Source organism: Talpa occidentalis, unplaced genomic scaffold (assembly GCF_014898055.3).
Source record: "Talpa occidentalis isolate TD23 unplaced genomic scaffold, MPIMG_talOcc4v2.1 talOcc4.17, whole genome shotgun sequence".
In the NCBI taxonomy this organism is placed as follows: Eukaryota; Metazoa; Chordata; class Mammalia; order Eulipotyphla; family Talpidae; genus Talpa; species Talpa occidentalis.
Genome location: NW_023601754.1, coordinates 7,671,812 through 7,685,113, shown reverse-complemented (window position 1 = coordinate 7,685,113; position 13,302 = coordinate 7,671,812). Strand labels below are relative to the sequence as shown.

Here is a 13,302-nt window from a genome sequence, read left to right as displayed (position 1 = left end):
TATTTAAATGCTGTATTATCATGTAATCATGAAAAAATTATAGAGAATGTGGGAAATGTTCATGTTAATGAAAGGGGAAAGATGCTAAATGACAGGGAAAAATGTTCAGGATACAAATAGTAAATTGGAGAAGAAGCTGGATCTGAAGTTAGAGAGTCTGAGTTCAAATTCTGGATCCACCATTTATTAGCTGTGTGACATTAGGCAAATTGGTAACCCTCTCTGTATCTCAGTTTCCTCAAATGTAAAATGTAAAAAGCTGCAACTGCTATGATATAATAGATGCAGATAACAACCATCTATGGTTACTTAAAATTATTAGGAGGAAGGTTGGTGGTGACATTTATAACCGCAAACATGCTAATCAATTTCAACATCACTCAAAGGAGATAATCAGACATTTTGTGCTTCCAGCTATGAGGCAACAGGAAGTGCATGAGGTATTCTTATGTCCCCAAATTCACCTGAATCTGCCCAAGTGTCCAGATTTATATGTCAGCATACTGAAAATATGGGAATTTAATTCCATTAGGGTGAGATTCAAGAACAAATATAAGTTATGTTAAAGCTGTCTGTGTGCAGTAGACTTTCCTTCTCAGCTCTGCCAACCCCAATGGCACACAAATAGAAGCCAGAGGTCGCACTTCATCCTGTGAGAGTCTAGCATTCACACCTACTGTGAGAGAATGATTTCTTATCATGGTATACTTGCCTGGTGGGTGTCAGACCCATATTTAGGACTAGTGCAAATAAGGTCTTTCTTCAATGAATGGAAAAAAACTTCAATTTTACTCTCATGATATTCCCCTTTCCCTGACAGGAAAATACAAGTGGTTGGAGACATAAATTCTGTCTTCTCTAGTCAGAAGGGTCACCCATAAATTAGAAAACTTAAGGGCTCTGTCTGTAAAAATGATGGATGACTATGTGGAATCTGATTTGAAATGCTGGTGAAGGAGGGATTCGATGTGACCTCTTGATACAAGTGGCAAAAAGCTAATTTGTTTTCCAAAATCCCTACTGGATAAAGAGTAAAATCTACCAGTTTTACTATAGCTCACAGACAAATCAGCCAACCTGAAGTTGAGATCACTTCTCTTTCTGCATAGGTAACATGCTAGCAAATACATGCTAAAGTATCAAGAAGTCAAGGACAAATATATCAGCACCAGAGAAGATGCTGACCTAGCTTAGAAAAGGAAAGAAGTCTAGTTCGATGTATGGCATTGTTTGCAAAACAAAATACTAACCACTGACACTATTATTTCATAACACAATCCAAGACAGGACATGTGTAGTGAGAATACAATTCTAAACCATAACTTAGTTCTCAAAATTCAACATGGTGGCTGATTCAATGGCTACAGTACACCATTGGCCTACACCTGGACGCTGGTTTGTCTTAGGTTAAGGCTTCAACTTACATGCAGTGTAGCAGTCAATAGTTTAGTTGTGGGAATGTAGGTTCAAGAAACTAATCTCTTCTCAATTCTATGTAATATAGCCCAATTAAAAAAAAAATCATCAAAAGTGTATTTACTGGCTTAAGGTGAAACACACTATTTTATCTTAATTTAGCCCATTTTTTCCTTTGTCCTTGCTCCTCAGGGTCCCAACTCCTAGCTCTCAATAAATAGTAAATAAAATATTTTTCTTAAAAGCAATCTTTCGGGTCTCCCCTGGTGGCGCAGCGGTTGAGCGCTGAGCTGCGAAGCTTCCCGCAGCCTCTGCAGCGCAGGTTGGATCACCAGCCACTGGCGAGGGTCCCACATGGCGTGACAGACCTCTCCTGCCACTCCCACTGCTCCCCTCAGCAGTGTATTTTGTCATTTTGCCTGTTCTGTTTCCCGCTCTGGCTCTGGTGAATTCTCTCACCCTCCCGTGCTTCTGACTGTACCCAGTGCTTGCATAAATAAATAAATCCTTTTTTAAAAAAATTTAAAAAAATAAAAGCAATCTTTCTTGGGCCTCCCTCGTGGTGCAGGCGGTTGAGCGCAGTGCTGTGAAGCTGTCTGCAGCCTCTGCAGTGCTGGTTCAATCCCCACCGGCCTCGGAGAAACCCACATGGCACGGCAGACCTCTCCTGTCTTGCCCACTGCTCCCCTTAGCAGTGTATTTCATCAGTCTGCCTGTTCTGTTCCCCACTCTGTTTCTGGTGAATCCTCTCACTCTCCCACACATCGGGCCTGTACCCCAGTTCTTGTATAAATAAAATAAATCTTAAAAAAAAAAAAGCAATCTTTCTTCATTACTTAGAAAATATTAAAATTTACTGAGTCCTTATTGTTTGCCAAACACCACTCTACATATTAGGTTATTTAATCCTTACAACAGTCCTCTGAGGTAAGTGCTATTAATACCTTCACCCTCCATTGAGGACATTGAGGCACCAAAAGAGTAAGAATATTTCCATGATCACAAAGTCAATAAACAGCAGTTGGGGACTTGAACACAGGCAGTGTGTCTCTAGAGCCCACACTATTACCTGCTACTCTCAACTTGCGTAACTTAGAACAACTTCTTTTGAATTGGTAGGTTTGATTCAGCACCACTATTTGCCAGCAGAATGATTCTTGGACAAATTGCTGAGGGTCCCTTCACAAGTTTCCTCATCTATAAAATGCACCTCTTTTGGCAATTGTCTTTGGATGTCCCAAATCCAGGTTCATCTGACATCAGCTGAATCTCCCAACTGCCCAAGTTTGACTCCATTGAGACCAAAGTCATATACCTGAAGTGCCATGTCTCTACCTTGGTCCCTGAAATTGGTATTTGGGTTTATCCCCCAAAGGTGATGACTTGGCCAAGGCAACTGGTGATGGAAGGGTGTGACGATTACAGTGGAATAGAGCATTTGGAACAGACAGGCTCTGCGTCATTGTCAAAACCCTCAAGGAGCCACCAAGAGACAGACAGAAGCAGCAAAACATTAAGCACACAGGAAAGATCACTTTTGATGAGACGGTCGACATTGCCTGAGGTACTGCACTGATCTTTAGCTAAAGAACTTTCTGGTCCTGCTAAAGAGATTTTGGGACTGCTCAGTCTGTGGGCTACAATTTTGATGGCAGCCACCTTCATGACATCAGCAGTGGCATGGTGGAGTGCTAAGCCAGATAAGAGCTACAGAGGAAAATGTTTCAATAAAGGGTCATTTGACAAATAAACCAAAATAAACCAAGCCAAACCAAACAAACCAAAATAAACCAAAAATGGGCCTCTTCCAGGCAACAAGAGTTAGGTCCTTCTTTCCTTGTCTGACATTCCTCTTCTATTGATGCTTGCTGATGCTCAGCAAGTGTGACACTTCCCATTCCATCCCCAATCCCATTTTCAGTGAAACCTGGGCCCCAACGCAACTCAGGGAAGGAGACTAAGCAGCTGTCGGAAAAAGGACACTCTTGCCATCAATCTCTTAGTGGGCATCTGCATATCTGCTAAGTCCTTGAACAGAGTACGTTATTCATCTTATCCCCTAAATGGTACTCACGTGGTCAGCATGAAGATACCAGACTTTGGTTCAAAAGCCATCCTGCTCCCCCACCCACCCTGCTCCAGATGGACGAACCAGGAAAACTTACCCAATGCTCTGACAATTCTCATCAGGACTTCCCCCATTTTCATTCTGGTCTCTGCTGTGTGCTGGTCTTTACCGCTGTCATACTGAGCCAACAGGCCAAGCAAGATTTTCTCAGGGTAGGCATCTGAGAGTAGGGCAACTCCTGGGGTTGAAAATAAAAAAGGAAGAATTTACTACTGTTTAGGACTGAAAGGCAAATAACCCTAGACAGGTTGTGATGGGATAACACGTCCATCATAATTCAAACAGCAAGAGACTGTAGTTCTACCAGTCTTTCTTTATTTGGAGAGACAACATACTAAGTGGAAAGAACATGGGGCCAAGGATGAAGACTAATCTCAGCTTTATGTGATCTCTAAGGTCACTTCTGGCACTGATATTCTATGATTGTGGATTTCAGACTCTGGCTAGACGATTACGTAGCACAGCAGGGGAGCATATGGTGAAGGACGAAGACTGGATTAAATGCCCTCTAGGGACCCCTTCTAAAGTCTGCATTGTGCCTGCCCATGTTTTTGCTGGAAGCCCAGCAGAGCTCCTGTCTTTGCTGCATTTCTCCACTCCAGTACATCTTCTCTCTATGACACTGTCAGTGATGAGAGCAATTTCCACAAGAAAACTGTATCCTTGAACTGAATCAAAGGGCTCAAGGATACAATCTTGTTATAAATTTCAGAAATTAAGAAAAAAAAAGATGGGGAAGGTATATAAATGCTTCAGAAATTTATAATGATCTTTTTTCTGAGTTACTAATTTTCCTGTTTGAACTGACAAGCTTGTAAGCAAAGTTTATATACCACGTTCTATGTTGTAGGTTGTGATTCCATTCTCTGATAAATTAGACGTATACAATGCTGGAGCACCTGCTGAGGGCTGCACCTGTCCACCCATCCACTTTCCTGCCACCCCTACATTTTCACTGTTTTGGGAAGTCTCTGCATGTGGTCCTAAGCTACATCTTCCTTTCTGTGCCTCCAATTTATACATGCAGAAGCTCTGCTCTTAAGGGAGTGTAAGGTTATGGCTGAAACGGAATTAAGCAGTTTCCCTGTTGGCAACTGTGACACTACATTTGTGTTAAGTTCTGTTATGCAAAATGATGGCCAAGTTTTGGTGGTCCCAAGGTGGAGAAAGAGACATACAAGCATAGTAAAAAGGGTGGAAGAAATGGGTGAAAGAAATTGAAAGGTAAAAAGAAAAGAAAAAGAATTATGCCCCCCAAAAATTTATAAGAAAAGAAAAAATGAATGGTTTCCTAAGTGGGGAGAAAGAAAACAGCTTCCAAGTTCTACAAGAACCCCAAAGGAGGGCTTCCCTGGTAGTGCAAGGAGTTAAGACGCAGCACTATGAAGCATCCACAGCCACTGCAGCATGAGTTCAATCCATGGCCAGGGAGCTACCCACACGGCACAGCAGACCTCTCCTGCCTCGCCTACTGCTCCCCTCAGCAGTGTATGTCAGTCATTCTGCCTGTTCTCTTCCCCATTCTGTCTCAGGTGAATCCTCTCACCCCCCACACTTCTGGCCTGTACCCCAGTTCTTTTATGCATAAATAAATAAATCTTTTTTAAAAAAAACCCAAAAGAAAAAATAAATTGGTAGTTGGTATCAGCAATTCTGACAGAGGGTATATTACTGATCTAGACAAGGTCTGGTACATATTATAGTAGGTCTGTTGTTATCAAAACTACTTTTGATAACAAAAGTGCCCAACTCAGAGATCTGCTGGATGTTTTCTTTTAGAAATACGATTTCATGTGTGTCTAGCTTTTCTGAAACATAGCTATTACTAACATCCCTCTTCCTTGTTTTTGTCTATTTTCCCTCATTAATCTCGAGTAAAGAACAGATATTTACTTCCATCAACACATTTTGCCAGATACTTTAAAACCAAAGGAGCTCTTGCTTTTCTCTCTGCAGCAGACACTGGTTGCACATAGTTGCTACACTCTCTCTGGTAACCACATCCAGTGTTCCTTTGGGAAACATCCTTCCCACTCTTAGCCCTTGTGGTTTAAGTGGCGTTAACTACCTCCTTTCTTTCCCTCTGCTGCGTGTGAACTCAAATCCCAGGCTGGCCCGTGGGACTACTCCATCCATCCCATCTTCACCACAATGACTGGCTCAGACACAGGCAAGGGCATTCAATTCTGGAGCGCATTTGGAGCTGCTGGCAAAGATAAGCTTTCTTTTTCCCCCTCCTAATGAAGTGATTAACTTGGAGCTGCCAGTGCCCACCAGTTGGAGAAAGTCCCCCCAAATCACACCAACACAGAGGATGTCAAGCCAAGAGAGGGAAGGAGAAGAGACTTCCTGTTACACTTTGAGTCTCTGGATCAACTCTACTTCTACCCACTAGACTCCTGGGTACATTTGCCTATAAAAATCTCCTAATACTTATGCCAGTTTGATATTCCTTTCCAACTGAAGAAATCCTAACATATCCTTCTTCAGATGAGAAAAACAAATTCAGATTGATTTTTTTACTTTTTCTTTCGGTAACGGCCAAACTCTTAATTCCACCAGGGAGCACTAAATGCTCCCAAGCTCACATTAAAAGGTTGCCAACAGCAAAGTACAGCTTCCTTGCTTCCCACAGTCCCACATTTGCAATTGTTTGTCTTCCTGCTGGCTGCTCCACAGATGGTTGCCAAGTGGCCTTCTGACTATGTGAATTTTACCTTCTAAGATACTGTTGCCTCCAAGGAGCTTATAAATCCCTAGAGAGAACAAGACCATTTCCTGCCTTACTCTTACACCAAGCAGAGAAGAGAATCCTATATGAAGGCCAAGGCTGTATAACAGTGAAAGGGATGAGATGGTATGCGGCGTTTTTTGTTATTTATTTGGAAAGTTTTCCGACCTTTGACAACCGAGGAAGCATAGCCATAACCTCTACATGACACTGGGCCTCTCACACTTGATAATTTCTTTGTAATTTGAAAATGGGGTAATTTCCGGGCCAGCCCAGGCTTCAAGGAAATGTGACACAGCAAATGACACATCAATTCCTTTGGCAATGGAACCAAACGATTGTGTGAGAGATACCTGCACCCACTCTGATCACAGGGAAGCGACTACGTATTTCAAGATATGAAGTAACAGAAGATACAGAGAAGGGAAAAGTGAACCCAAACCAGCAAGAGTTCATGAAATTTCGATGTGCATTTTGGAGGCAAAGCATAAACTATAGGCAAATCAACTTCACTAAGAAAATACTTTTTTAGATCTAGTTTTGTTGATTTGTGATTCATTTTACAAAACTAGATAAATTCTGGAGGACAACTTCACGTGTTTCACTCTTCCTCCACCAAAACCCCATGCCATGACCCAGTCACATGACCCCCATCACCCCCTCTTCTAGGGCCACCATTGAGTCTAGAGTTATTTTCGTTGTTATTTATATTTCACAAATGAGTGCGATCATCCAGTAATTGTCTTTCACTTTCTGACTTATTTCATTTAGCATCATCACCTCAAGATCTATCCATATTGTCCTAAAAGGCTCGACTTTGCCTTTTGGAATGGCTGCATATGCCACAATTTCCTTCTCCAGTCGTCTGTCAATGGCATTTAGGTTGATTCTGTGTTTTAGCTACTGTGACTTATGCTGCTACAAACATAGGGGTCATACATCTTGAAAAAAATAGTCTTAAAAGTACTTTATACAACAAAACAGAGTCAGTCAACTCTGTAAAATAACTGGCCTTTCCTCTCCCCAGGACTTTCATTACAAAGCTAGAAATGTATTATGATCGAAACAGGATTCGCTTTAAGATGCTCCCTCATGCTGCTCAGTGACTGCAGGCCTGTAGCAGTCAGGTTCATCTCCCTTCACTCGGTACTCTGGCATTATAGAAAAGACAGTTTAATTGTAAATATGCTTGCTGACTGGTCCTACGCCAGAAACTGGCTAAATCATTCCCCATTAAAACTAACCTGCCTCATTAACCTCAGATAGGTAACAACACCCAAATACAGCAATGTCAACCTGGAAACCACCGAGCCCCTTAAACTTCTCAGGCATTTCTGCAAAAACACAAAATCCCATATATTGTATGCTTCCATTTATATGAACTGTCTCAAACAGGTAAATCTACAGAAAAAGTAGATTTAGTGGTCACCTAGAACTGTGGGAGTTGGGAAAACTGGAGAGGGACTGCTAATGGATATGGAGTTTCTTTTTGGAAAGACAAAAACATTCTCAAATTGATTTTGGTGATGGTTATACACACTGTGAATATAATAAAAACCACTGAATTGTATACTTTAAAAGGGTGAAGGCTATGGCATGTGAATTATATCTGAAAAAGTTATTAAGGGCCTCCCTGGTGGCGCAAGGGGTTAAGTTTCAGCACTTTGAAGCAATAGGCAATCACTGCAGCAGGAGTTCGACCCCTGGCCAGGGAGCTGACCCATATGGCTCAGCAGACCTCTCCTGTCTTGCCCGGTGCTCCCCTCAGCAGTGTATTTCAATAGATCCGCCTGTTCTGCTTCCCACTCTCTCTGGTGAATACGCTCACTGCCCCCACCACCACCCTGCACCTCAGGCCTGTATCCAGTTCTTGTATGCATAAATAAATAAATATTTTAAAAAGTTACCAAGAAAACTACTGGAAAATATTTCATATCTACCCTTTTAGGTTTTTAGATTAGAAGATAAAAGCAAAGAGTAATAAAGCACATCTTACATGTAAAGGGAAAGTAACTGCCAAGAGCAAAGTATCAATTAACTGCCTTTTGATCCAACCTGTTTTGACTGCCCCTTAGGGTGAGGGCGGAACACGGGAAAGTGATTTGTTATCTGAATGGGGGGAGTGAGGAGGGAGGAAACCAAGTGTTTTACACATCTCATAGACTTTGTTTGCATTTGTAGGGAAATGTATCATGTTTAAAACCTAAATTCTGTGGTAAGCCAAATATTATACTCTAGGAGGGCTTCCCTGGTGGCACAGCAGGTTGAGCACAGTGCTGTGAAGCTGTCCGCAGCCTTTGTAGCGAGGGTTCAATTCCCGGCCAGCCAGGGAGATACCCACATGGCACAGCAGTCCTCTCCTGCTGCGCCCGCTGCTCCCCTCAGCAGTGTGTTTCGGTCCATCTGCCTGTTCTGTTCCCCGCTCTGTCTCTGGTGAATCCTCTCACCCTCCCGCGTCTCTGGCCTATTCCCCAGTTCTTGTATAAAAACAAATAAATCTTTTAAAAAATAGTAATTTATCCTAATAGATGCACTAGCACAAGTAGAAAATTACTTATGTACAGAATCACCACTGTGCCACCAAGGGAGGCCCAATATTCAGATGCTTTTAATGAACTTTTGAAATAAATGCTAACATGTACTGTTAAATGAAACACAAGGTGCAAAAGAAATGTGTATAGAATTCAACCATTTGTATACAAAGGGGAAATACATACTCATACTTCTGGCAGGACATGTAAGAAAATAATATTGGTTGTTTCTGGGGGGAGGGAACCTCGTGACTAAGGGAGAAGCTAGTGTTATTTTTTTTTTCATACCTTTTGAATTTGGACCTTTTTGAAATTTTGGAATATAGTATATTACCTATAAATATAAACAAATAAAATAAAAAAATTTAAAACTCTGTCATAAGGAACATGGTCTTTTAAAATATAACAGCCTCTTTTAGAGGTAAATGTAAAAAGAATTTGCAATCAAATGTGGCAGGAAGACCATAGACTAGATAATCTTTCTCCTGAAAGCCTACTAAAGTGACAGTTAAGGATTGAAAAAGATATAATCCCACAAACAAGGATAAAGAGAATGAGATAGCTGTCAAAGGTTGACAGCTGGGCAGAGAGAACAAAGATGGAATAAAATAACATCTTTGATAGAGATGTTAGATCATTTGGGAAAATTTAGCAATTACCTAGAAAACTAAGCAAATGTAGAAGAAAGAAAGAGAGAACTAGGTTCAACAATGAACAATATCTATCATAGTTAGCAGCAAACACAATCTAATGAGCTAGTCAAAACCTATGAAAAGGAAATGATAAGAGAAGGGACACAGGTGCACATGAATGTGTGTGTACATGCTAAATCTTCATACAGAGAATGGATAGATAATGGGCAGCATGGGTTCGATCCCCAGCCAGGGAGCTACGCACATGGTGCAGCAGACCTCTCCTACCTCTCCTGCTGCTAACCCTCAGCAGTGTATTTCAGTCACTCTGCCTGTTCTGTTCCCCACTCTGTCTCTGGTGAATCCTCTCACATACATACACACACACCCCCTATACCTCTGGCCTGTACCCCAGCTCTTGTATGCATAAATAAATAAACCTTTTTTAAAAAAGTTTTTTAATCAATAGAGATATGTATAAGCATTGTATTTAAAAATGGATAGTTAGGGCCTCCCCGGTGGCGCAGCGGTTGAGCGCTGGGTTGCGAAGCTGCCCGCAGCCTCTGCAGCGCCGGTTCAATCCCCGGCTGCTCCCCGGCCACCAGAGGAGGGTCCCGCATGGCGCGCAGAACTCTCCTGCCGCCCGCTGCTCCCCTCAGCAGTGTACTTCGGTCCTTCTACCTGTTCTGCTCCCCGCTCTGGCTCTGGTGAATTCTCTCACCCTCCCGCGCTTCTGACTGTACCCAGTGCTTGTATAAATAAATAAAAAAATAATAATAATAATAATAATTAAAAAAAATAATAAAAATGGATAGTTAACTGCTAGGAGAAATTACTTACAGGGGTGGGGATGATGGTTATCTCTGGTGACTGGAATTGTGTGGGTTAAGAAACAGGATGGGGTAAGTTTTTAGAATCTTTTCAAACTATGTTCAAAGGCATTCATAAAAAAAAAGGTTCATTTTAAAAACTACAAAGAAGATAGAATGTATATTAATCTGTGGAGGAAGGTCTGTTTTGTAACAGTGATAATGAAAAGAAGAGGTCACATGTAAGAAAATTTTCCTTCTGATTTACAGCAAGATAACCAGCAATCTGTGACTAGCCTCCCTTGCAGTGCTAAGACACACAGGTAAGAAAGGTAGGAGCTGAAGAGAAGGAAAATTCTACCCTTTAGCAGGGAACTTCAGTTGCTACTTTTGAGACTGCTCATTATGATGGAAACTAACAATAATTTTAGCTCCAGGTATCCAGGAAGTTGCACAAACTAGGGAAGTTGGTTATTAAATCAAGGAAGTATGAGAATTCCACTGAATAGCTGGGCTGTCTTTGTAATTAAAGTAAATGAGAACGTCTAGCATACCAATTTGATGTTGTTTCTCAAAAGCTCTTAAATTGTGTTAAGTGCGTACAAGCCCCAACAAATTTATAAAGATTCAAGATGAGTTAGTGTTACTCAGGCCTGAGGAAAAAATAGGGTTAGGCTAGTAAGTTGTGAGGGTTAACAGTGAAAGATTTTTAAGAACCATACCTAGTATGTATCTCTTTAAATCAGGATCTAAATGACATACTCTAACAGTAAAATAATAAGCTAATCAATTATATCAATTGGCATTATCAATAATGCCAATCAATTAGCTAAAACTGCTTTCTGATTCCCATTTTGGGAGAGAAAAGGTAAAGGTGAGTGAATCATCTGTATTTACTGACAGTTAACAATATTTGATATTTGGATCAGGAAATATTACTAATAAGTAAAAATCTAATAGCTAAGACAATAAAAATTCCTAATATTTACGGTGAGTAGTTAATGGGTAAGGCAAGGTCCTTGGCACTTCACATGCATTCATCCATTTAAAGATCCCACAAGCCTTTGAAGTAGGTACTACAATTAGTCCTAATCTTAGTAGGGAAGAAGTCGAGGAACAGTGGGGTGAAAAATATGGCCCAAGATCACAGAAGAACCGCATGGCAGAGTGGAGTTGTAAAACCTGAACTCTGCTACACCACAGCCCACCTGGCAACAGTGCCTAAGGAATGAGAACTAACGAAACAGTATTGTACACCCTACCCCCAAAGATGATAAACCTTACATTTCCAAGTATATGACATACTCAGCTTCACTTTAAAAAAATTTACTTTGGGGGCCTCCCTGGTGGCGCAGGGGTTATGGACAGCACTATCAAGCTATCACCAGCTACCGCAGCACAAGTTTGATCCCCGGCCATCCAGGGAGAAATCCACATGGCGCAGCAGACCTCTCATGCCTCGCCCACTGATCCCCTCAGCAGTGTATTTCTGTGGATGCGCCTGTTCTGCTCACCACTCTGTCTCTGGTGAATCCTCTCATCCCCCTGCACCTCTGGCCTATACCTCAGTTCTTGTATGCATAATAAATAAATCTTTAAAAAAATTTACTTTTGGACTGCAAAGTCAGAGGAAGGAGAGGCACTCTGCACATTGTATCTCAGTTGAACAGGCAGGATCCTCCACTGGGTCTGATGGGACTTCAGAGGGACAGTTGGTGTCTTTATTTAGCATGTAGTAATGTTAATGAAATTCACAAATGACTCTCACTTGAGATGCTGTTGACATTAGTGATGACAGAGAAGTCATACAAAAGGAAAGCAAAAACTCAGATTTTAATGCGTTCCAGTTTTTAACCAGTGATTCTTAAACATGTCCACCTACAACACCTTTCTGGGTAACTGTAAGCCCCCTTCACTGCTCCTCAAATAAGTAAAACTCAAAACGGCAGCAAAAAGCTCGGAGTCCACCTTATCATGGTGTGCCTTGCAAATATCTCTGCATGACGGAGGGGAAGGAATAAGAGAACAGAGCTGAAAGAAACAGTCTCAAGAGTGCCACTGTGATCAAGGTTCTGCGGTATGTACAAAAATAAAATGAAGTGGCCCTAGTACTGAATGAAGATGTAAGTGAGGAAGGAAGGAAAAGAAAACAGCATTTACTGCTGCGTTGAAAGTGATCACTGTCCTGCATTCAGATAAACTTATTTTCATCTCATGATGGGTGAGAAAGAAGCAATATGTCATTTATTTAATTCTCTTTCAGCAGTTTTCAAAGAGTGAAAAAGCACATTAATATTCTCTTTATCCCAGCAACAGAACATTCACTGGTAAAATGAAAAGAGGGGCTTCGGGTTTACCCAAAAAGCAGTAAATGGTTCTCTTTCCCCTGAATCTAGGTAAAGGAAATAAAATACCCTTTACAACTCCTCAGGACTCGAGTAGGTGGGCCTGTAGGAGGAGCACCACCTGAACTTCTGATTCATTTTTTCTAAGTTTTCTGTTGGTTCACCTCAAGCCTGTGCAAAGACAAGCTGCGAAATCAGCAAAACTGATGGACGTGTCTGTCAGGTGCTCACTAGTTTTGAGTAAGTCCAGGCTGCCCAGGGGAGTTGTTGCCTGGCCTGAAGCTCTAACAAGACAGGGCTGATTTTTTCATGTTATTCATTATCTTGAAGTTAGAAGACCTGCTCTAGACTTTGGGCACCACGCTGTGATACAGGCAAGACATCAACTCTTCTGAAATCTCATTTTTTTCCTGAGATCAGCCTAGCAGATGTTTGATGAGTTGATTAGGCAAGTCTCTGGGATAGGCGCTCCAGGCCAGGAGTGACTTAAGGAAAGTGATGGTTGCGAAATCAACAACCATGACATGTGGGCCTTCACCTGTAGTTTCATGTGGAAACCAGTCAGAGTTATAAATTTCCCCTAAAAAGCTACTTGTCCCTCATAAACACATATACAAATGTGAACACTCTGCCTACAATTTGAGGGAGTGACCAGACCCTCTAGGGGTCCACGTAGCCCTCAGGTTAAAATCCTTGTGCTAAGTAGGGCA

At 41.6% G+C, this 13,302-nt stretch overlaps 1 protein-coding gene across 1 annotated transcript in view; it reads right to left on the bottom strand.

Moving 5' to 3' along the window:
- The window catches only part of TANGO6 (transport and golgi organization 6 homolog), a 157,059-nt gene that overhangs the window by 74,398 nt on the left and 69,359 nt on the right, over nucleotides 1-13,302 (bottom strand). Inside the window, exon 15 of the mRNA XM_037515990.2 lies at nucleotides 3,582-3,722. Coding sequence (XP_037371887.1) covers nucleotides 3,582-3,722 — 141 coding nt within the window. The remainder of the gene's footprint in view (nucleotides 1-3,581; nucleotides 3,723-13,302) is intronic.